The sequence below is a fragment of the Panthera onca genome, chromosome D1 (genome assembly GCF_046562875.1).
Source record: "Panthera onca isolate mPanOnc1 chromosome D1, mPanOnc1 haplotype 2, whole genome shotgun sequence".
Classification (NCBI taxonomy): domain Eukaryota; kingdom Metazoa; phylum Chordata; class Mammalia; order Carnivora; family Felidae; genus Panthera; species Panthera onca.
The window spans coordinates 94,142,223-94,166,250 of NC_138348.1; the positions used below are offsets into that span (position 1 = coordinate 94,142,223).

At 40.8% G+C, this 24,028-nt stretch overlaps 2 protein-coding genes and 1 long non-coding RNA gene across 7 annotated transcripts in view; 1 reads left to right on the forward strand and 2 right to left on the reverse strand.

Annotated features, from left to right (window-relative positions):
- Positions 1-8,345: 8,345 nt before the first annotated feature.
- On the reverse strand, positions 8,346-9,396 carry LOC132662271 (olfactory receptor 10D1B-like). The gene has a single exon (XM_060607760.2). The coding sequence runs from the start codon at positions 9,297-9,299 to the stop codon at positions 8,346-8,348; it is 954 nt and encodes a 317-aa protein (XP_060463743.1). The 5' UTR covers positions 9,300-9,396.
- Positions 9,397-16,293: 6,897 nt separating this feature from the next.
- On the forward strand, positions 16,294-17,273 carry LOC132661021 (uncharacterized). Its single transcript, XR_009602016.3, has 2 exons — positions 16,294-17,083; positions 17,147-17,273. It is a non-coding gene; the product is annotated as an uncharacterized LOC132661021 (long non-coding RNA).
- Positions 17,274-19,012: 1,739 nt separating this feature from the next.
- VWA5A (von Willebrand factor A domain containing 5A) overlaps positions 19,013-24,028 on the reverse strand; it is a 35,276-nt gene continuing 30,260 nt past the window's right edge. For all 5 annotated transcript variants that reach the window (XM_060605078.3, XM_078432893.2, XM_078432891.2 and 2 more), the window contains 2 exons: positions 21,011-21,137; positions 19,013-20,467 (listed from right to left, as the gene is read on the reverse strand). In XM_060605078.3, coding sequence (XP_060461061.1) covers positions 20,388-20,467; positions 21,011-21,137 — 207 coding nt within the window. In that variant the 3' untranslated portion in view covers positions 19,013-20,387. The remainder of the gene's footprint in view (positions 20,468-21,010; positions 21,138-24,028) is intronic.

The following is a 24,028-nucleotide window of genomic DNA, read 5'->3' on the forward strand; positions in this document are numbered from 1 at the left end:
ATGCGAGATGATGAACCCTCACAGTGCACACTGATGGAAACAGTCAGCAAGGAGCCAGTTAATTCAAGCCATGAGAACTGTCACAGTCGCTAAATTCAGCCTTCTGCATTCCCTCTTGAACTTCACTCAGAGTGTCAAATTGCTTACTCTGGCCCTGCTGTTCAGTCTAACTGCCTTGTTTTAATTCATGCTTTTCACCCTGCGCTGGGCAAAGCCAGCTCTGAGCACTGAAATGTGATTGACAGATTCCACTGATGCTTCTTTAAGTAAGAAGATTCTGCACTTAGGATAGGTAGGCATTTAAAGCCTTGACATTAAAGAGCCCATGTTTTCACTGTCCGTGAAGACTGTTTAACTCATCCTAACTGGCAAGTGGCCTTTTATCACTAACTCTCACAAGGAAGATAATGTCATATGGTCTCTCTCTCTCTCAATCAATCATTTCAGTGATTTAGGAGGAATCAGCCTCATCTTGGAGATGCTAAAAAAACTGATGTGAATGAAGTTGTGCGTGAGTACATGTTTAGCAAGGAGGCTGTGAGTTCTCTGTGTGTGTATGCATGTTATGTGTGTGGTGCTCACACTTAGTTTTTCCTTGGAATAATAATTGCAGAGGGGACCCAAGGCCATAAACACTCTAATAAGGCTTCTGCAGTTCCTAAGCCAGTTTCCTGTCTCATTAATTCACATTTCCCTATTACATCACTCACAAGTGGGAAACAAAAATTAGAGGGCAAAAAAAAAAAAAAAAAAAGCCGAAGTGATAATGAGCATGAGAAGCATCTCATAGGAATGACTTCCTTGGAGATTAATTAGCTAAAATGTTCTCGTCTCAAAATTCCCTTCGAGAAATCTTGTAGTTTGAGGTAAGCATAAGAAAAGTTTTGAAAATGTGTTTCTTTTCTGGAACTTTCCATTACCTACTTTGAGAAATAAGGACCATTTTCTGAGTTTCAAACAATGATGTTAATAGGCATGAACACAAAAAGGACGTGTTTTTGTCAGTCACAAAACGATACATTGTACAAAAGGGGCATTAGAGCTGAGCTGGGCTTGAACGTGTATTGGGTTGCCAGAGCTATGGGAACCAAGCACTACAGACTGGGTGGCTTAAACAGCAGAAAATTTATTTTCTCACAGTTCTGAAGGATAGAAATCTAAGATCAAAGGGCTGGAAAGTTTGATTTCCACTGAGGGGACACAGAGGGATCAGTTCCTGCCTCTCTCCTTGGCTTGTAGGTGGCCATCCCTCCACTGTCCCTTCCTGTGGTCACTCCTCTGCAGGTATATCCCTGGGTGTCTCTGTGTCTCCAGCTTTTCTTGTGTCCTAAAGACACCAGTCACATTGGATTAGGGCTGACCCTAACAGCCGCATTAAACTGAGTCATCTCTGTAGAGGTCCTAACTCCAAACACAGTCACATTTTGAGGTACTCGGGGGTTAGCGCTGCAACATATTGAATTTTGGGAGAAGACAATTGAGCCCATAACGGAGAAGAGACACAGTTAGCTAGCTGGAGTATGCATACACGACACATATGATTTTGACCGGGCTGCTCAAGCTCTCCATCTCATTTTTCTGAACCATAGAATAGGGATAATAACGAGCTGTCACTTCATAGGTTACTGTACAAATGAAATGAGTTGGGCATGCAGAGGACCCAGCCCGGTGCTTAGCTCACCACAAAGGCTCTATAAATCTCAGCTAATCACAGCAAGCTTTTACGTTTTCTTGGTATCTCAAACATTTCCTGATGGAAGTTTCAGTTCATCCTTTCCATTGTATGGTTATAATGTAGTAAGTCTATCAGCTTTCTTCTTTCATCTAAGTCCCATTTAATCCATTGGGGCACCTGGGTGGCTCAGCTGGTGGAGCGTCCGACTTCAGCTCAGGTCATGATCTCGTGGTTCGTGGGTTCGAGCCCCGTGTCGGGCTCTGTGTTGACAGCTCAGAGCCCAGATCCTGCTTTGGATTCTGTGTCTCCCTCTCTCTCTGCCCCTCCCCTGCTCACGCTTTGTTTCTCTCTGTCTCAAAAATAAATAAAAACATTAAAAAAAATTAAGCTAATATAACCTTTGACCCTATATTTTTGGTTCTTTTAAATTGCTTCCACAGATTCTCAATTTCTGGGTAGTATTTAGAAGCAGCAGCGGCATTGCTGATATTTCCTGAGTGCTTTGTGTCTTGTTTACTTTTTTGGCAAATTGGGAACAGGATGTTTTGTTTCGTTTTGTTTTGTCTCCCTTCCTAAGTCTTTTGTTTATATCTGCCTACAATTTGTTAGCTGTAGCCAAAGCCCAAATAGCTATTAGATTGAGATAAACTGTGTAATTCTGATATTAATTCCGTTATCTACAGCTTTTTTGAGATCATATACTCAAGGGTCAACAGTTCAGTGACTTCAAATGAACAAAAAAATAATTGTGAGAACCAGAATTGGAAACAAAAACCTCATCAATTTTGCCTCAATCCAAAATATTACATAACTGAAAATTAATGTATGAAATGAGTGTATTACATTAAATTAAAATGCCATATTATACACAGTATTGGCTTTTACCATGAACTTATTACATGCTAAGCCCTACACTAAGCCCTTTGCATGGATGACACCATTGAATCTTTACAGTGACCTTCTGAGTTGGGTACTTATATCTTTCTCACATTACATTTGAAGAGGGCTTGCCTGACACCGCACCAATGACAAGTGGCCAGCAGGGAAATTAAACCCTGATCTGCCTGGCTACAAAGACCAGCACACTCTCAAACACTGTTCTTAAACACTGCTCTCTGCCATTAATAGTCTTGAAGAATTGTTTCCAAAGAAAAACCGTACACTGAACCCTGCTCTTTTATTTTTTTTATTTTTTTCCTATTTTTATTTAAAGAAAAATTTTTTCAATATATGAAATTTTTTGTCAAATTGGTTTCCATACCACACCCAGTGCTCATCCCAAAAGGTGTGAACCCTGCTCTTTTAAAGAAATGCATTTTTTAAGAGACAAAAAGGAGAAGGTAACATATTTATCATGTTCCAGATACAGTGTGAGGTGATTTGAAGACACATCCAAGTCAATCTTTACAATTCAGTGAAGTAGGCTTAAGTATCTCCACTTACCAATTAGAATCTAACAATTTAAGTTAGTTAAGTAACTTAAAAGACATGAAGTGCCTACATGGTAAGATAAAATTTAAACCATATCTGATTCCCTTACTTCTGTTGGCATATACTGTTGCCATTTTTCTCAAAGTAGAACGTGAGTCTGTTCCTAGCAGATGCTTAATAACATCTAACCACATACATAGACTGAGGTCCTAGCCAATGACAAAATGTCATCTAGACGTCACACTTTGATTTATTAATGCAACAAATGAGGGGTTGGATAATTCTGAACTGTAAGTAGCCATCTGTCTCCCTTTCTTCACCTCTCTACATGTCGTTAGCTGTTAACCCTTTAGGGTCACTTTGCCAATCTTTTTTTTTCTACATGATGAAGTGATACTTTATGTCATAATCTAAAATTGAAACACAGAGAAATAGGAACTTAATTGCGTCTAAGATAAAGAAATTTCACAAAGAAAGTGATTATTCAGCTTGGGCTATGAAGGATGAGTAGAAGTTTTTTTAGCAGAGGAATCAGGGAAGGGCATCCCAAGACGGGAGAATATATTTATGAAGGCACAAAATTATGAATGAGTATATTTGAAATGTTTTTTTTGGAAGCTTCTTCAACATCTGTACAAGATTAATCATTTCTGTTTTCATTTTAGTAGTCTAGTTTATATTTTTCATTAAATATCTATTATATATTTTTTCAATTTTTCATTTAAATTCGTTAGTTTACATACAGTGCAATATTGGTTTCAGGAGTAGAATTCAGTGGTTCACCACTTACATACAACACCCAGAGCTCATCATAACAAGTGCCCTCCTTAGTACCCATCACCCGTCTAACCCATACCCCACCTCCCCCCTTCCATCAACCCTCAGTTTGTTCTCTATAATTAAGAGTCTCTTTCGGTTCGTTTCCCTCTCCCTTTTTACTATATTTTATTTTAATCATGTGTATATCTACCTCCCATGTTTAGCTATGAGCTTCTTAAGAATATGACTTAGAGATATTCATAATTCCAGTGCTTAGCATAGTAATTACTCAATACATATGTGTTTAAATGAACAAGACAATAAACAGATAATGTAAAGAAGTACCTTTAGGGGGTGACAAGGAAAGTTTAGCTAGAAAAGAGTGTGTATGAGAGAGAGAGATGTATATGTTACTGGATGAATGTCTGGCTTTGAGGAGACTAAAGAGTTGGGTTGGATCTGATCGTTAATTCTACAGATACTTTACTAAGTTATTAAAACTTAACCTATAAGCAATAAACAATTGTTGGAGGTCTTAACAGAAGCATAGTAATATTGGGGCACCAGGGTGGTTCAGTCAGTTAAGTGTCTGACCTGTTCAGGTCATGATCTCATGGTCCGTGAGTTTGAGCCCTGCATCAGGCTATGGGCACAGCTGACACTTTGGACCCTCCGTCCCTTCCTTCCTCCCTTCTTTCTCCCTCTCTCACTCAAAAATAAACATTAATTTTTTTTTTTTGAAAAAAGCAGGGTAGTATTGTGTGGTTTGCATTTTGGAAAGATGCTAGTTTAGAAGTGAAATAATTATGACCATAACATTTCTAGCACCTTGGTCCACATTCCCTCACCCCACTCCAGAGGCCTCCTTCAGATAGTGCCCTTAGGTTTTGTGGACTCCCCATGCCTTCTCCCTGGGAATAGTCTCTGGCCAAGGAACTTTATTCAATCAACATACATGGGGCGGACCAGACACGTGCGATAATTAATCCACCAACAAAAGTGGGGCAGGAATTGGCATAAAAATACTCCAGATTCCTTTGCAACTCAGTAGGACAATTCAGAGGTTGCTAAACACCATTTTTCAGAGGATCCCTTGTGCTGTTGAGCCACAGTTCCTCACAGGGGTAACCCATTCATTGACACTTGCTTGATTGACTGTCCTTTCCCTGTGTCACTTTCCCTCTCTTTTATCATGTTTTCTGGAATCATCTTCCAGATAAATTGTTTATCTTCAAACCTTTGTCTCAGGGTCTGCTATTGGGAAAATCCCAACTAAATAAAATTTTCATTTTCTCTTTTCCCTGATAGAAGGAAATCATAAAGGGAGGCTGGTGATGGTATCTTTGTGTCATATCTATATGTACTGAAAGGTATAAAGAACCCACCAAACACTGTGGCTGTTTAAAAGAAAAGCTTTCTTATATTCTGGAAATTCACATTTAAGTTATATGTAAAAAACAACAACAGAGAATAAATGTTGATATATTCATACAACGGAATTCTGCACCTTGGCGGTAATGAATTAACTTCCCATGCAAAGACATTAATGTCAAAAGAGTGACATTAAATGAAAAATAGCAAATTTCAGTAGAATTAAGTTAATATAAAGTTCAAATATTGCCATAGGCTGTTGAGAGACACAAATATAGGGGTGAAACCTAAAGAAAAACAAAGGAATAATAACCACAAAACTCAAGAGAGTGATGACTTCTAGAGGGAGTGAGGGTAAGGAATCAGGCTGGGGTCTACTGAGAACATTCAAGGCACTGACACTGCTCTCTGCCTTAAACTAGGTAGTAGGACCCAGGTGTTCATTGTATCAGAGTTCCTTATACTTTACATATTTTTAATTATTTTCTAAATTTTTACTATTTAATAAAAACATGTTAAAAATAGTCCTAACGAGATGATGATGTCTTTTTGATGTTGCCATTGATGATGATGTCATTTGATGTCAACAGGTTATTTCTCACCAATTTAGAAGTCCAATAACCACAGGCACTAATGTTCTTCTTACCCCAGATGAACTAGCAAAACATAAATACTCTTTTAGCTTGAATAATTATTTTTGTAAAGGTAAAGCCAGTGTTTTTGACATACCAAAAATTGCAAGTCAAGTATTGAAAGCATTAATTTCTGACTTTTTTTTTTATTTCAATCAATTTGATTTACAACAAATCAGCAGGGGCCCAGGGAGAGCAAGGAACACACAGAACAGGACTACTCCTGTGAACATGCCCTTGAACACCTGTCTTCACATCCCCCCAGTGCTGGTAAGAGCCATCAGCTCAGCTCCACTGTTAATGTCCATATCATAGGTGTCCACTTGTGATGCCCACATCGTAGTTTCTCTCGCCAGGAACTGTAGGTAAAACAAAATACGTAAGTGAAATTCACGATGGGCATCGGCTATATGTAAAACAAATTTAGAAAGGAGCCAAAAGTGACTGGAGACTATAATGGTGTGTTGCAAAAAGGGTTGAGATGAACAGGGACACCTTTCAAGAATCTAGAATCCACCTGGAGTCAGGTCTTGGGTGCCACTCCTGGCCCATGCTTGGGTCCAGTGTTTCACATGATCTTGCTGCTGTAGCCCACTCTGCTCAAAACATTCTCTGGACCTCTGCTTTAAAATTCTTGTTCTTCTCTGGCTTCGCTCTCTTGGATCTTGATTCTCTGTCTTTGCCCCTGTGGATTAAATATTTTGCTAAGTGGCCTACCTGATTCGGGGTTTCTCAAATTGATATTTTTTCTCAAGTTCTCCTTACATTGTCCCTTTAATCATAGAATACAGAAAAGTCTCATTCCACCATCAAACCTACCCTGGGCCTCCACACCCCAGGCTGGGCCCTGCTTAGGCGGAAAGATGTTAGACATTACCTACAGACACAAGAGCTGCCAGCATTATCAGGGGATGTTCTAATTAGTTGAAAATCTGTTTATTTTCTCTAGTGGACTCTAAATTCTTTCAGGTAGAATCGTGTCTTGTTCAGCTCTGCATTCCCCACCCCTGGCACAGAGTTAGTCCTCGAATGACATCTGAATGAGTGAAAATGAAACAGCATTGTGTCTCATCTTTTATTCTTACAAATTATTCTACTTTGATGATCTGAGCAGCTACAACCAGGAAACTGAGGAAAGGGAAGAGATCTTCAAATGGACTCAGAGAGGCTTGAAAAGGCTTTGGGATACACTAGATTTGGAATTACTTCAGATGTATTTCCGCCTTCCCTTTTAAGCTTTTGTTTGCTGAGAAACAAGGGAGAACACTGAGAGGGATTTTAGGAGCCTACGAGAAGAGAGTAGGCAAGAGTTTACTCTGCCATGGGAGCATGTACTGGCTCAGCCACAGGTAGAGGGCACACACACCCAGTGGCACTGATCTGGTCTGGCAAGTTCCGTGGCTGCTCTCTGATTCTGAGAAGTACAGATGGGAGAAGAGAACTGGTCTCTGCCTCTGTCCCTCCTCTTCCATTGCCCTCTGCCCAGTGGTCTTCTCTCTCTACATCACCGTTAGAATAAACATCAAAGCAACTGTATTCCCCAAGTGGAATCTTGTTCTCATTGCATCCAGTCATACAAACAATAGTCTACTATATTGAAATAGCGCATTTTTCATTCTTAGCATATTTCAGCCACCAAATGAAGAATTGTAGGAATGGGGACCAAAGTCCAAACTTTTCGGTAAACAGAAAAGCCAAAGACACCACACAATGACAGTGTGGACCCAGCATGGCCCCCTGGTGGTGGTGAGCAATACAAAGCCAAGTTCAAAGGGAATCACAGCACAGTCACCCCTCCATGGATTCCCCGTCTTTCTTTTCCAAATCCTCATCCCATCAAAATGCTGCTCCGGGTCTAAGCCTGACAGATAGGGTTTGTAGGGGACGGTACACCAGTAAGTACCTCTGCTTCGCACAGAGACCTGCCTCAGCCCCCAGACGGAAGATTTTCTCTTTGCACAACATGTTTATGTTTTCTTACGGTGTTACTTGAAACCTTGGGCATGCACCCCTCCCATTTTGTTTCAACAACTCCTAGACCAATAAAGCGAGGGCTTAACCAATGTGGCATTTGAGGAGACAATCACCGCAGCCAGGAGGAAGAAGTGCCAGGGTGAGGGGGAAAGAAGAAGAGGAGGAAGTGTAGGAGGAGGCAGAAGATAAATATTGGGAAGCAGAAGGTCCAGGTTGTTCGGCCTCCTGGGGAGAGTTGCCTCCTTCCTTCATCAGCAGTATGAACTCCTCAAGACAGTAAAAGTCCCAGGGTCAGGAAACCAGCCCTAGAGTCTCATTCTGCCATTCAGTCTTTATGGGTCCTTCGAGAAGTCACTTTAAGGTCTCAGAATCTTAGTCCCCACACTGTAAAATGGAGACAATCCATTTTATATAAATGGTATAACGCCTGTCTTTTCAGATTCAAAAATATGTGTGTCAACTACGTAAAATTGTTATATACGCTACAAAGTTCAGCTGAAGCCTTAACTAGTGTTCTCTCTGTACAATTGGTTAGCAAGGAAGCCCAAGTGATGTAGCACCTTCCCCAGAGAGGATTTTACTTCCTTGTTCCTGAGGCTGTAAATCAAGGGGTTCAGCATGGGGGTGACCAGGTTATTCAGGATCTGAACGGTTGCATCCAGCCAGGGGCTTGGGGTGGGCCTGAGGTAGATGAGGACCACCGGCATGTAGAAAAGCAGGATGGCGGTGAGGTGGGCACTGCAGGTGGAGAAGGCACGGCGTCTGCCTTCACTAGAGCGGATCTGCAGGATGGAGCAGACAATGCGGCTGTAGGAGGTGAGGATGAGAAGGAAGCAGCTGAGGGGCATGAGGCCCACGCTGACGAACCCCACCCTCTCCAGGGCTGAGGTGTCAGCACAAGCCAGCTTCAGCATCACCGGGATATCACAGAAGAAGTAATCCACCTCATTGGGGCCACAGTAGGGCAACTGGAAGGTGAGAGTGGTTAGAAAGGTGGCCTGAATGCAGCCAAAAAAAGAGGTCCCCACGGCCAGGATGGCACACACCCTGTGGCTCATGATTACCGTGTAGCGGAGAGGGTAACAGATGGCGACAAAGCGGTCATAGGCCATCACCGTGTACAGGAAGCACTCGGTACAGCCCAGGAAGTGGTAGAAGAAGAGCTGGGACACGCAGCCCGCATAGGAGATGGCCCGGCTGCTCCCCGAGAGGTAGAAGAGCATCTTGGGGGAGCTCACAGAAGGGAAAAATATGTCACACACAGACAGTTGACACAGGAAGAAGTACATGGGGGTGTGAAGCCGAGTGGAGGAGACAATCGCCAGTAGGATGAGCAGGTTCCCCATAAGAGTGAAGACGTAGCAGCCCAAAAACAGGACAAAGAGCATGGTCTCCAGGTCCTCCGTGTGTGGGATGCCCAGCAGGATGAACTCAGTCACTGCTGAGAGATTCTTCATAGCTGTGAGAAAGGCAGACCTCTGAACGGAACCCACAACACCAAAGTCTGAACACCAACATCAAATTATCAAGCTTTTCACTGATGAATGCTTTGATTGTGTTTTTAACAGGCAACACCAGCCTTCTTATGAATGGCAAGATGTATATCAAAATATCAGGTAGTAAGAAATGCCAATTTCAGCACCACACTCCATCCCACTCCTGGAAGGAGTGTTTTAGAGAGGCTGATGGTTGTTCTCTATGATGAGATCAGAGGTTTAGAGTATATACAAAATATTCTCCTGCTGAGAAAACTTTTTCAGTTTGTTCAGTTCTCTCGTTAGTATTTCCTCTCCTTAGGCGTCTTTGTATTTTTATAGTCTCATGATATCTTTGAGTAACAAACTTCCACTATTCATTATCCTTTAGAAAAATCAGCAGGTGGGGAGGGGGAGGGGGAAATGTGTTAGAAATCAGAGCATTTCATTTAAATCCTGGCTGTCTTAGTAAAGTTTATGAGATGTCTGTGAGGGCATCTGGCAAAAACATAAACCCTAATAATAAGTGCTCATTTTATGTATCTTTTTTATTTTTAATAAAATTTTTTAACATTTGTTTATTATTGAGAGACAGAGAGACACAGAATGTGAGCAGGGGAGGGGCAGAGAGAGGGGGAGACAGAGAATCCGAAGCAGGCTCTAGGGTCTGAGCTGCCGGCACAGAGCCCTACGTGGGACTCACACCCACAAACCGCGAGATCATGACCTGAACTGAAGCTGAGCTGACGCCCAACCGACTGAGCCACCCAGGCGCCCCGTATGTATCTTAAACTTCCTTCTTTAAGTGCTTTCCTTTGGTGATGGCATTCTGTAACTATTTGTAAATAAATGTTTTATGAAACAAATTATTGAAAAGACTTAGACCATATCCTCTTCAGATTACATCCCTCCCGACTTGAAAGGTCTTATAACCCCATATCTTTTGGGTGATACTGCTCTGGTTCTTCTGGTGCTTTAACTTTTCCTAAGGAGACTTGAGGCAACTCTGAAATACTAAGCAAAAGAAATAGTAACGGCAAGAAAGCATCAATTTCATGTTACCGTGATGAAGAAATACAGGGACCCTTACAGTGGAAAGTCAAAGAACAGCTCAAACAATTCAAGAGCAGGGTATGGTGCCTGGAAGACACAGAGACTTCTTCCTGCCACTACTCATTTAATAACAACAACAATAATAATACACAGACACGTGCATATACATACATACCATTTAATGAATATTTACTGTGCTCCAAGGACTGTGCCCAACACTTTCCAAATGTGACTCATTTAAGTAAACCTATAAGAAGAAGCTATTACTACTATCCTCATCTACAAATCAAGGAACTGAAGCTTGGAAAAGTTCAGCAAGTTGCCGAAGGTTACTAAGCTAATATGTGACAGAGCTGAGACCCAGACGGGTTTCATTTCACTCAGGCTGCTTCGTACTCCTAATCACTAGGAAAACTGCCTTCTGCCTCTGCTTTTAAGACAGCCTGATCCACTGCAAGCAATGACACTCTTCTAGATGGGTTCACATCATTTTATAGTAAGATAGGACAAGCCTTCTTGTCTTCCTTCTTCCTGGTTATTTCCAGCCTTGACTTTACAGCACACCTAGTTAAAATAGAATTCAGTTTTAGAGATCAGACAACAGACTTTTTCTATCCTTTTGACCCTAGAACTTAATATCAGCCCCACTACAAGAGCTTTCAACCTGAGAAACTTAACAGAAACCCATGGGGGAAGAGAAGGAAAAAAAAAAAAAAAGAGGTTAGAGTGGGAGAGAGCCAAAGCATAAGAGACTCTTAAAAACTGAGAACAGAGGATTGATGGGGGGTGGGAGGGAGGGGAGGGTAGGTGATGAGTATTGAGGAGGGCACCTGTTGGGATGAGCACTGGGTGTTGTATGGAAGCCAATTTGACAATAAACTTCATATATTGAAAAAAAAAAAAAGAGCTTTCAAGTGATAGAGTCACATGCAACATGGGGATTCCAATCATAAACTGTGGCAAGTGACACTGAAAAACACGCCAAAGAGAATGACCAAACCAAAATGAGTCATTCATATACCACCCTGCAACTGAGACAAAATTGAAGATAGCAGAGAGGGAAACAGTGACATCCTGGGGGAGAGAGGCTATTGACAACCTGCTTCTTATTACACATTCTAGTCATACCTGAAGAGTGTCTCCTAGCAATGCTGAATTTTTATGAGTTCTGGATCACCTCTTCTTGGTCAAAAAAAGGCTCTCAGAGGTCTTTGGTCCTTACTTACAGTTGGATATTCTATAATTCTATAATCCTGTTTGATTTATAAGTCTATTTTAGGAAAAAGATGTTCCCAGAGACCAGAAAAGCTCCTGTGTGTGGACCCGCTCATGTGTGAGGGGCAGAGGTGAGCAGTCAGATACATTCTGGAGCAGTCTGGACATTCACATAGTCCACCTGAGAACACAGTCAAGTTTGCCAAAGTGTCATAACAAGACCTCACCTTTACTGTCTCTGAGCAGAACACAGAGTGCTCTAACCAAAGGAGCTTCAGTTCTCCTCCTTATAAAGAACCGAGTCTCATAGGGTTTGTACAATCAAGATCTACACTCACTCACTCTCCCTGGATTGCTTCCTTGGAAATTTTTTTAGATTCCCTTACGTCATACTTGAGGTATAGAGATAGCTCTGAGGGAGCAATTAGTTTTTTAACCTTATTTATCATCCAGCTATGAAATAATAGCAATAAAATCATCAGAAAGAGATGCTGTAAAGTGGGAAATAACAATGTTCCTTCAAGATCACTTACATGGTAGAATGAGCTTCAATTCTATCATTTTTTTTAGTTGTCTTTTACACTCTCAAGGCTTTATTATATTACCTGTCAGTTGCTTTTGAGGTTATCTGTACATTCATGTGACTATACAGTTATCTCTAATAAACATTACTATTAAAGACAGAAACCTCATCAGTTAATGATTATTTATTATGCATCTCCTATCATGATGTGTCCTTCAGGTCAGTAATCCTAAAGAGAAATATTTACATACTAGATGCATCCATAGCAGAGGACCCGTATAAATAAAGGGGTTGGCTATAGGGCATCTGGGTGGCTCAGTTGGTCAAGCGTCTGACTTTGGCTCAGGTCATGATCTCACCATTCATGAGTTCAAGCCCCACATGGGGCTACGTGCTGACAGCTCAGAGCCTGTAGCCTGTGTTGAATTCTGTGTCTCCTTCTCTCTGTCTCTCTGCCCCTTGCTCAGTCATATTCTGTCTCTCTTTCTCTCAAAAATTAATAAACATTAAAAAAATTTTATATAAAGGAGCAGGCTATAAACCTTCTCAAAATGATTGAGAAAAATGATTGAATAGCTAATACTCAGTTAATCCATAGTAAACATTTACCTCAAGCTAAGTGCTATGCTAAATTTTACATTCATTATTACTTTTAATCTCCAATAGAAACCTTATAAAGTAGGTGGCATTTGACAAAGAAACTGAAAAGTAGATGAAATATCTTGAAGATTACACAGCTAGAAAGAAACTGAATTGAGATTCTAATTGCAAAGCCAAGGCTTTCAAGCATTATGCTTTGATGAATGCCAGAGATCTGAGTTTTGTACTGAAACAGAAACAAAGATATAATGTGGTCCTCAAGTGCTTGCATGGCTGGTAGTCTTGATATACGCTGTTCCATGTGATGACTCAGGAATCATAGGCAGATATGGTAGAAAGATTTATTTTCAGAATAGAAAGTGTTTAATTATTAGAAAATGTACATAGGTGAAATACACAAGCTTATGAGATGATTAGCTCCTTGTCGCTGGAAATATCCAAGGTGTGGAGAGAATCATCTTGTAGGTGTGCCATTAAAAATATTGTCAATTTGGGGGCGCCTGGGTGGCTCAGTCGGCTAAGTGTCCGACTTCGGCTCAGGTCGTGATCTCGCGGTCTGTGAGTTCGAGCCCCGCGTCCGGCTCTGTGCTGACGGCTCAGAGCCTGGAGCCTGTTTCAGATTCTGTGTCTCCCTCTTTCTCTGACCCTCCCCTGTTCATGCTCTCTCTCTGTGTCAAAAATAAATAAATGTTAAAAAGATTAAAAAAAAAAAGAATATTGTCAATTTGGATGAATAACTTGAATCAATGTTCTTACTAATTATGAAATTATTTGGTTTTGTTTATACTGTAAAACTTTTCAATGATAATGACCTAACACAATAAAAGTGGAATGTTTATTTAATGATGGTAATTCTACTAACCCCTATACAAAAGAAATGACAAATATGCCCGTAGTGGTTACAGAAGTAACTATTGTAATACCAAGACTGCTGTGAAAACATTTTTTTTGAAAGGAGAAACATAGGTCATGGAGCGAGTTCAGATGCTACTCAGGCAGGGTCTCACAAGATGAGAGTGGCCTGTTGAGATGTCATAGTGAACAGACCACAGATTTTTTTATTTTTAGACTACAGTTTTAATAAAAGCTAACATTTATTGTGCGTATGTGCTAGAATTGTGTTGACTGGTCTACATGTATTATCTCTTTCAGTTCTCCCTAGAACTCTATTAGGCACGTAGTATTATTTCCCCCATTTCTAGTAGGAGATTTAGCCTCATAGGGTTTAAGCAATTTAATCAAGGTAATGAAGTTGGTCAGTGGTAGAGCTGCATCTCAAATCCAAGATAACATGACTCTTTCCTTTCGGTTATCAAGAAAAATGTTCAGAACTAATTCTGACTTTCAAATACTTATTCATAACTAATATCACTTTCCTTGTGTGATTGTTTCAGTTTTCTGGTGCACTTTTATGTCATTTTAATTAATTCTCTCAAGAACTTTGTAAGGTGGCCCTTATGAGCCCTGTTTTACAAATGAGGAGGTTGGAACTCAGAGCATCTGTGACTTTCCAAAAGTTAGACCACAAAGGAATCCAGGCATTCCCAGGCTGAGCCGTCTTTCCACTACATCATTACTGCTTCCAAAAATGACTCCATACAGACAGCAGCTGTCCCTGTGTAAGAGGAGAGTTAACAGTAGATTCATTCTCGAGATTTAGAGGAGGCTTATGTATACCCTCACAGTCATTACTGTTTTTATGTAGTGTTTTCTGACAAGATTATGGCCGTACGCTATGGGAGAAAGTGAGAGAGTGACAGAGAGCAGCTTGTTCAGCTCATGTCCTATTTCATAGGGTAGGAGTCCCAGAAAGTTCAGTAGCTATTCCACAAGAGAGATGTCTTGCTATGGTATATTTGCAGGGAAATTTCCCTTATATTGAAAGCATCCTTGTTTAAATCAGAGAAAACCTTGTTTAACTCCTTTTTTTCCTCTACTCCAGGAATTTAAGTAAGTCACTGGCATATTCCAGAAACAACTGGTTTCTCAACTAATCATTCAGCAGAACTTCCTGATTATAAATAGCAAGGCTAAGTCTAGGCATTCTTGGTCCAGTGACAGGTGCTTTATTGTTTGTTGGCAGGACTGGGGTCTGGGGGAAATGGCCAAGTGAAAATTTCTTCCCTTACTGCAAAAACTCTGGGGAAGAATTGAACTATGAGCCAAAAATGGAAAAGAGTAGGATGATGGCTAAAGGGTGATAAATTTCTTAAGGCTGATATTTTTTTCCTTTCCTTTCTTTCTTTCATTCTTTCTTTTCTTTCCTTTTCTTTTTTCTTCTAGTAGGAAAGTGCTCAGTTTCTTTGTTTGACCTCTTGACAATTTAATGGTTTCTATGAAAGAGATGTGATCCACCTAATAGAGGAGTTAAAGTAATAAATGTAGGAATAAAACTCATAGTTTCTACATCTTTGGTGGTGGAGAGATGGGAATGATAGAAATATCAGGGACTTGAATACATGGAACTTTCTTGAATGATTTGGTGTCCTCAGTCATTACCAATTCCTAAGTGATTTCACATGCTTGTATCTGGTCCCCACTCCCATTATCAAAGCCTATGAACTCCTGGGACATGGTTCAGGTAGCCACATCAGGTTAGAATACTGGAACAGCTTCTGGATCAGAGATAGCAGACAGATATTAGTGGAATTATCACTAATCTAGCAGGGTCTGAGATATAGCCCCATCTGCCAAGCAAACTACAGTATCCAATTTCCATGGGATAAGCATATAAGTAGGTCAAGGTTCAAGAAAAGTAAACTTTCTAGTAAACAACATGTATCCTAGAAGAGACAGTATAGCTTCCTTACAAAAGGGGGAATAAAGAAAATATATATATATATTAAAATATATACATATGTATATGTATATACATATGTACATATGTACAAATAAATATATATTAAAATATATATTAAAAATAAATAATATATTAAAATTATATAATTATATATATATAATTTAAAAAATAAATAATATATTAAAAATAAAAAATATATTAAAATATATACATATGTATATGTATATACATATGTACATATGTACAAATAAATATATATTATATATATAAAGAAAACCCAAAGACGAAGAAACAACTTGAAAGAAGCCTGAGTGGGGGAGAAACACCTTACCCATTAAAAAAAAGAAGAAGAATTATGGTAGATTTCTTATCAAAAACGACACAAGCAAGACAAGAGTGGGGTGAAATATTTAAAGTGTTAAAATGTTTGAAGAGCATAGGATATACTGAAACCAATATTGCACTGTAAACTAACTAAAATTTAAATTAAAAAAATAAGGTATAGGATATAAAATTCTTCCAGTAAACTTTCCCTTCAAAAGTGAAGAAATAAAAACTTTCCCAAACAAAAATTGAAGGAACCCATTTCCGGCACACCTGTTCTGCAAGGAATGTTACAAGGGATCCTTCAGGAAGAAGGAAAAGGATCTAGGTCAGAAATTCAGATCAACATAAAAAAAAAAAAAAGAGTGTTGGAGAATAAATAAATAAAAGTGGAATAAATGTTTTCTCTTAATTGATTTAGAAGATCAATTTAAAACAATAACAATAACAAAGCATTGGGTAATCATTAACATTTATTTATTTTTTGAGAGTCAGAGAGAGACAGAGCATGAGCAGGGGAGGGGCAGAGAGAGGGAGACACAGAATCAGAAGAAGGCTCTAGGCTCTGAGCTGTCAGCACAGAGCCCGATGCGGGGCTTGAACCCATGAACTGTGAGATCATGACCCGAGCCGAAGTCAGTCACCCAACCAACTGAGCCACCCAGGCGTCCCGGGTAATCATTATATATATATGGGTAAGAGAAATGAATAGCAGCTATACCATAGTGGTGGGAGTGGAGGTTAAGAAAATTCTGTTATAAGGTGCCTACACTACACAGAAAGTGGTATAGTGCTATTCGAAGATGAACTTCAAGTTAGTTTCAAATGTATATTGCAAGTTCCAGGGCAACAATTTTAAAAAATAAGAAATATAATTGATGTTAAGAGTAGAGATAAAAGGAAGTCACATAAAATGCTTAATTCAAACCAGAGAAGGCAAAATAAAAAGGGGGAGGGGAGAATGCAACATATAGAAAACAGTTAAACACGATAGATATAAATCCAATTATATTAATAATTACTTTAAATATGGTAAGTATGTCAATTAAAAGATAAAGATTGTCAGAGCAAATTAAAAAAAAACGAGCTCCAAGTATATATGCTGTCTACAGGAAACCTACTTTGAACATAAAGATGTACATAGATTAAAGGGGTGAAGAAACACACACCATGCTAATGCTAATCAAAAGAAAGCTGGCACAGGGTGCCTGGGTGGCTCAGTTAAGCGTCCAACTCTTGGTTTCAGCTCAGGTCATGATCTCACGGGTTCATGAGATCAGTCAGTTAAGCATCTGACTCTTGGTTTCAGCTGAGGTCATGATCTCACGGCTTCGTGAGATCAAGCCCCACGTTGGGCTCTGTGCTGACAGCACAGAGCCTGCTTGGCATTATCTCTTTCCCTCTCTCTCTGCCCCTACCCAGCTCACTCTCTCTCTCTCTCTCTCTCTCAAAAATAAACACTACAAAAAAATTTTAAAAGAAAGAAAGAAACCTGATGCGGCTATACTCATTTCAAACAAAGCAGATTTCAGAACCAGGAAACCCATCAGGGATATAGGTGTTACATAATGATGAAAGGGTGAATTCTCCAAGAAGATGAAATAATCTTAAACGTGTACACAATCTAACAAGAGATCATCGAAATACCTGAGGCAAAAACTGATGAAGCTGGTAGGAGAAACAGTACATGGGCTTAGCTCATTGCATGAGATTTTTCTTGGTTTTCTTCTAGTCAATCAGATACTAGAAGCACATGGACTGTTTTTTGAGGAAGCAACGGCTCGATTGGGAGAGGAACGGCACACGCTACATGATCCCAGCGTGACTATGCTGCAACTGGGGAAAAGAGGCACTGGGTTTCATTAAGTCTATGCGCAGTAGGGTACCCTGCTCTGGAAGGTACTGGGCTCAGTGTGAGTGGAGAATCTCGAGGTAGTCCTATCTGCCATCCTCCTGTGGCCAAGTCTCTGCAGCCCGGAAAGAGCTGCAGGGTGAGGACGCCCAATGGGAGTTGAGCTCAGTTTCTCTCCTGGGCTCCTTGCCCAGATCATCAGTTCCTGAAAGTACAGATGGTGCTTTATATTTTCCAAAAACATGAGGCACCAGCCTTGAAAGTGGGCTTCGATAAATGTGCCAAAACATACTTGTTGATTATGAAGACCGACACTTGTTTAAATTTGAGGAATTTACAGTTGGCACAACATGTTACTGCATGAGCTCGAATGGAAAAATAAAACCATACTACTTTAAAACTATAGTCAGTTCTGTATGTTAAAGAAGACACATGGAAGATTGCTTTTGTTGTTATTGTTTTGTTTTGTTTTTCGCTCTAGCCTAGTCCACAAGCTGAAGGGTAAGAAAAAGGGAAGGGAATAATACATGTAATTAAAAAAAAAAAAAATGATCTGTACAATAAATGTAAAGGGCCATGTTTTTATGAGCACAGGGTAGTTCTACAAGTTGCATGGTCTTTAGGAAGCTGTCTCTTGTCACAACATCAATAGGACCTATCTAGATGGCAGTCATGGATATAAACAAGCTATTTTATAAAGACTAAGCCCTCACTTCTGAAACTCTAATGTCCACGTGAATTACCTGGAGACCTTGTTAAAAGGCAGACTTTAATATGGTAGTTCTTGGGGTTGCCTAAAACTCTGCATTTCTAGCAAGCTTCCAGGTGATGCCACAGCCCTATTCCACAGGTGACATTCAGCCATAAGCAGACTTGTGAGAAAATCCTGGGAGATCGGTCTCCACTATGCAAGTCAGGCTAATGTTCTGAGGTTCACTCAACAGCTCAACAGAACTCAGGTCTAGGCCATTCTCTACATAAGTGAACAGATACTGAGGTCCTCCTCAGTATTCTTGAATATTCAAGATGAAAGTGACAATGGAATTCGAGTGTCATCCCAGTTTTGCATATAGGGATACTGAGCTCCTGGGGGTTAAATCATTTGTCCATTATCACATAACTATTTAAGTGTATTGTCAGGATTCTACTAGTGGTTCTCTGATCAGTGTCCTTTCCTTGCCTCATGTGAGTCAGGAAATCAGCCTACAACGGAAGATGAGGGGACAGGACCCAGTGCAGGCATCAGCAACGTTGAGAGGGAAAATAAGGGATAATAAAACCAAGGCAGGTTCAAAAAATAAGTCCACAAAAGATCAGACCCAAGAAAGTGCAGTGTAGAGACAGCCATTTTAATATTGATACAATAGTATCATAGGGGACACCACGTCAAATAGGGTCATTACCACTAGGACAGAGTATGTGGGACATGAAGGTCAGAAACAAGCATGGGGAGCCCCTTTCTTCCTCATGGGCTGAGTGATCCAGTCTCAGGTCTCAGGCAAAGGTACCTTTAAACCCACTTTTTCCTTTATTATAGATTATAGAGCCTGACTTTAGGCCTCGTGGGTTCAGGCCAAGACGAAAGATTCCATTATTGGCTTCTTACTAAGATGTTTAACAATTAAGGGGTGCCTGGGTGGCTCAGTCAGTGAAGCATCCGACTCTTTATTTTGGCTCAGGATCTCATGGCTCATGAGATCAAGTCCTGTGTCAGGCCCCACAGTGACAGCACAGAGCCTGCGTGGGATCTCTCTCTCCCTCTCTCTCTGGCCCTCCCTAGCTCACCCTCTCACCCTCTCTCTTTCAAAATAAAGAAACTTAAAAAAAAAAAAGTTTAACAATTAAGGAGAAACATCTGTCCCCAAAAGGTATGATTCAGTCCCATCTCTTAGGCAGTGGGAGGGAAGGCATGTGATACTGGTTAGCAAAATCCAAGTGGAATCAACCAGGAAGGCCACCAGCAGTGCCGCCTCTCACAGAGGACCCGTGGAGTCTCTCTCTTTGTGATCTTGAGGTTATACTGATCCCGATGCTGGCTTTCAACCTCCCTTCCAACTCTTTGTCCTATCTTAGAATAGAAAATTGGATAGCTCAGCAGTCTGGTCGTGATGAGTATGTAAGATCGAAGGGAATAGGGGTGCCTGGGTGGCTCGGTCATTAAGCATCTGACTTCGGCTCAGATCATGATCTCACAGTTCCCACACTGGGAGTCCCCAGTTCAGGTGAGCTCGAGCCCCAGTTCGGGTGAGCCCCACTTCTCTCTCTCTCTAAAAAAAAAAAAAAAAAAAAAAAAAAAGACCAAAGGGAACAGGCGAATATAATGCACTGAATTCTCTTATTTAGGGATCTCCTACATCAGTGCTGTACCCGTTAGTGGAGTCTGTGTCACCTGTTGTTCATGTGGTCATGCTGGAAAACCCAGAAGGAATGTAAATATCTAAATATCTAAATGCTTTAAATTCCTCCAAAGGGAACAGGTTCTGGGACCATTGGCACTTGGCTGAGGGTACATGTTGGGGGGGCAGTGGATCGCCCTACCCAAAGGGAACAGGGAACAGAGAGGCAGGGTGGGATGGGCATCCTTCACTTGTATGTCAAGAAACTGACAGGCCAGGTGTAAAAGACAAAAACACACCACAGCAGGAGAGCGTAAAGGAAAGGGCAGCAGCAGGGGAGAGGCACTTGTTTCTCTGGACAGTCTCCTCAGATGCCAAAGACAGCAGGGTCCACGGAGGACTTGGTAAAAGCAATAGCAGCTTTCACAAGCTTTTTCTTGATGGAGCCTGTCAGGAGGAGAAAACAAGAATTAGGCTGAGGAATCACAATGAGAGTGAACGCTCTTCCCCGAGTCTCCCCTAAACTGGCCTGCTCATCTCCCCGGAGTCCGGCTCCTGTCTTTCTTTAACATCCCTGACTTTTCTCTTCCTACTGCCCAGATTCCCTTTCATCTTCTCAGACCCCGGAAATACTGAGCAGCAGTGAGCTAATAAACCCCCGAGGGGTGAGAGCTCCAGCCCAGCCTTATACTCGGTACAGTACCGAGATGGTGAGGAGAATAAACACCACGTCATCTCCTTCTCACAATTCACAGTCCCCATCCTTGTCCCTTTCCCTCTTTACTTACCTCCCCCTCCCCCATTTAAGACTGCACTCTCAGACCCCCCAAGGAAAGAACTATGGGGGAGTCCAGAAAAGGTCTGAACTGGGAGAGGACCACGGGGCCTCCCTCTCGGTCACCTTCTAGCAGGCTTGGAGGCTCAGCACCTGGCAAGATGGCCAGCTTCCGACGGAGGGAAGGAGATGGGGTCTTAGGACTGAACTCCTACCTGCATTACTGTTAATCCAGGTTCTGGCCTTCTTTTCCAGAAGTTCCCACTCACACTTCTGGTGCTTAGCCTTGGCATGTAGCCAAACCACCGCCAGGACTGTGGCCCAGCTTGAGGAATCTGCATCCTGTACAACACACGGAGACTTCCCTGAAACCTCCAAGTTGGAGCAGGAGGCCCCTCGAGGGGACGCAAACACCTCCTCACTCACTTTGCTCCAAACTGCTGTTAAATGTGACGACCTGTTCTCTCGGAACCTCATCTGCTACTTGCAAGGCGTAAAGCCAGGCCCTGAACCTCCGGGCAAATATTGTGAGTCTTAAGGGCGGTGCTGAAAACTCCTACAAAATCCCCAACAAGCATTCCCAAGCTATGATAAGAGAATACGTGCATAATTTCTTTATATTTTTATAAAGTATTGAACGTTTTATTTGAATATTTGCCAAACCAAAAAAAAAAAAAAAGAGGAATTACCCATAATGACATTTTTCAATTAAAAAAAAAACAATTTTAAGTTTATTTATTTATTTTGAGAGACAGAGATAGCGTGAGTGGGGGAGGGGCAGAGAGCTAGAGAGAGAGACAAAAAGAGAGAGAGGGAATCCCAAGCAGTCTCTGGGCTGCCAGTGCAGAGCCCCATGTGGGGCTTGAACTCACAAAACCGTGAGATTATGACCTGAGCCAACACCAAGAGTCAGCCACTTAACCACTGAGCCACCCAAGCGTCCCACCAATAATGACATTTTTGAGACAGAAAACTGATTCATAAGAAAGTGAAATGATTTGCCCAAAGTTGGCCTTCTAGCAAATGACACAGCTGGGACTGGAGTCACACTGTTCACTCAAGAGAGAGTCTCAGGCAGAGAACAGAAAATGAGTTTTAGGGATGCCTGGGTTGGTCAGTCGGTTAAGGGTCCGACTTTGGCTCAGATCATGACCTCACCAACAGTGAGGTCAAGCCCCACGTCGGGCTCTGTGCTGACAGCTCAGATCCTGGAGCCTGCTTCAGATTCTTCCTCCCTCTCTCTCTCTTCCCCTCCCCTGCTCACACTCTGTGTCTCTCTCAAAAATAAATAAACATTAAAAAAATATTTTTTTAAAAAAGAAAGAAAATGAGTTTTCACCCAGGGTCCCACCTTCAGTTTATAGATGCAACAGATCAAGAAAAATTGTTCTTTTAGATCATGAGCCTTAAAATTTGGAAACAGCTATCAGGTCCTCTGTGAGGAGTCCTGTCAATCAAAATTCTCAATTCCTTTCATTCTTCTTTAAAAGAACTGCTAATGTCAAAGCAATAAGAATCCCCATGCTTGATCTAGTCTAGAAACAAACATCACAGTGATGTTTAAAATATACCTCCTTAGGGGCACTTGGGTGGCTCAGTTGGTTAAGCATCCGAGTCTTGATTTTGACTCAGGTCATGAAGTCACGGTTCATAGGTTCGAGGCCTGCATCAGGCTTTGTGCACTGACAGTGTAAAGCCTACTTGGGATTCTCTCTGTCTCCCTCTCTCTCTGCCCCTTCGCTGCTCTCTCTCTCTCAAAATAAATCAACTTAAAAAATAAAAATAAAAACTAAAATACACTTCCTTAAGTGGTCACATCTGGAGGTCGGTGAACTTATGAAATTCTATGACCGCAGCCCCAAATACATAACACACACAGCTCTTCTGAAAATCCTGTGCCTTCCACTGATCACATATCACATGCGTTGGTTCACATGAAGTTTGCAGTCACCCCAAGTCTCCATGTTGTAACAGGTCGTAAGTCATTTTGCTTCTATTCTCTGCTTACAAAATTGAAGATTTAGAAGCAAAAAGAGTATTTTGATTCCTAGTAAGTTTTTTCTTCCCCCCCAGGAAAAGTTACAAGTCATTCATTTTTCAAGGTCTTTTGGGATCTCAATTTTGTTACTGTTCTATCTCCCAGTTTGGCAAATTTACAAACAGGAAAGCACTGGATCTAAATTTTCATTGAAAATATAAACCTCCAGAGAATTCAGAGCCTGGTGGCTCCAAAAATCTGTTGTAAGTTTGAAAAAATTCATTATTCAGTGCAATGAATTTTCAGTGAGTTTGTTCTCAGTCCATATACTCATCGTTTAAAAAATTCAAATTCCTTAATGAAATTCAGATACTCCAGGGTTCCTGACTCCCTGGATTGGTTGGCCCAGTTACCATGTCAAAGAAGGAAATGTTAGTCTGACATGTCATTGGTTTCCCAATAAAACCGAGTTAGAACATCATGATTCTTATATCTTTTTCCAATGGTTTAAAAATTATCCTTTTAATTATTTGTTCTAGAACAATTTTTTTTAATAGAAATATAATGTCACCCACACATATAGTCCTAAATGTCCTAGTAGCCATATGTAAAAATATAAAAATAAACAGGTACAATTATTTTACTAATATGTTTTATTTAACCTAACACATTAAAAATATCATTTTAACATCAATATAAAAATAATTATTAATGAATATTTGCATTTTTTACAGTAAGTCTTAAAATCAGCATGTGTTTCACAATTACATCCCATTTTAATTCAATTAAGAATTTGGTTCCTCATTTGCATTAGCCATATTTCAATTGCTCAATAGCCATTGAACAAGTGGATACTGTATTAGTTGATGCAGGTATAGGATTTTTGAGGGTTTTTTTTTAATCATTTAAAAAATTTCTTTTAAGCTTATTTATTTTGAGAGAGAGAGAGCACGAGTGGGGTATGGGCAGAAAGAGAGGGGAGAGAGAATCCCAAGCAGGCTCTACGCTGTTAGTGCAGAGACCCGTGTGGGGCTTGAACTCATGAACCATGAGATCATGACCTGAGCCAAAGTCAAGAGCCCAATGCTCAACCAACTGAGCCACCCAGGTGTCCCTGAGGTTTATTTAACCACCTTTCCCATTTTGAAAATTCAGAACAACACCTGTCCTTCAGGCTTTTGGTCTTTGTCCATATTTAACAATTTCTCAGAAGATTTGGTAAGTTGCCTTGAAATTCTGGAATGAAATTTGTCCT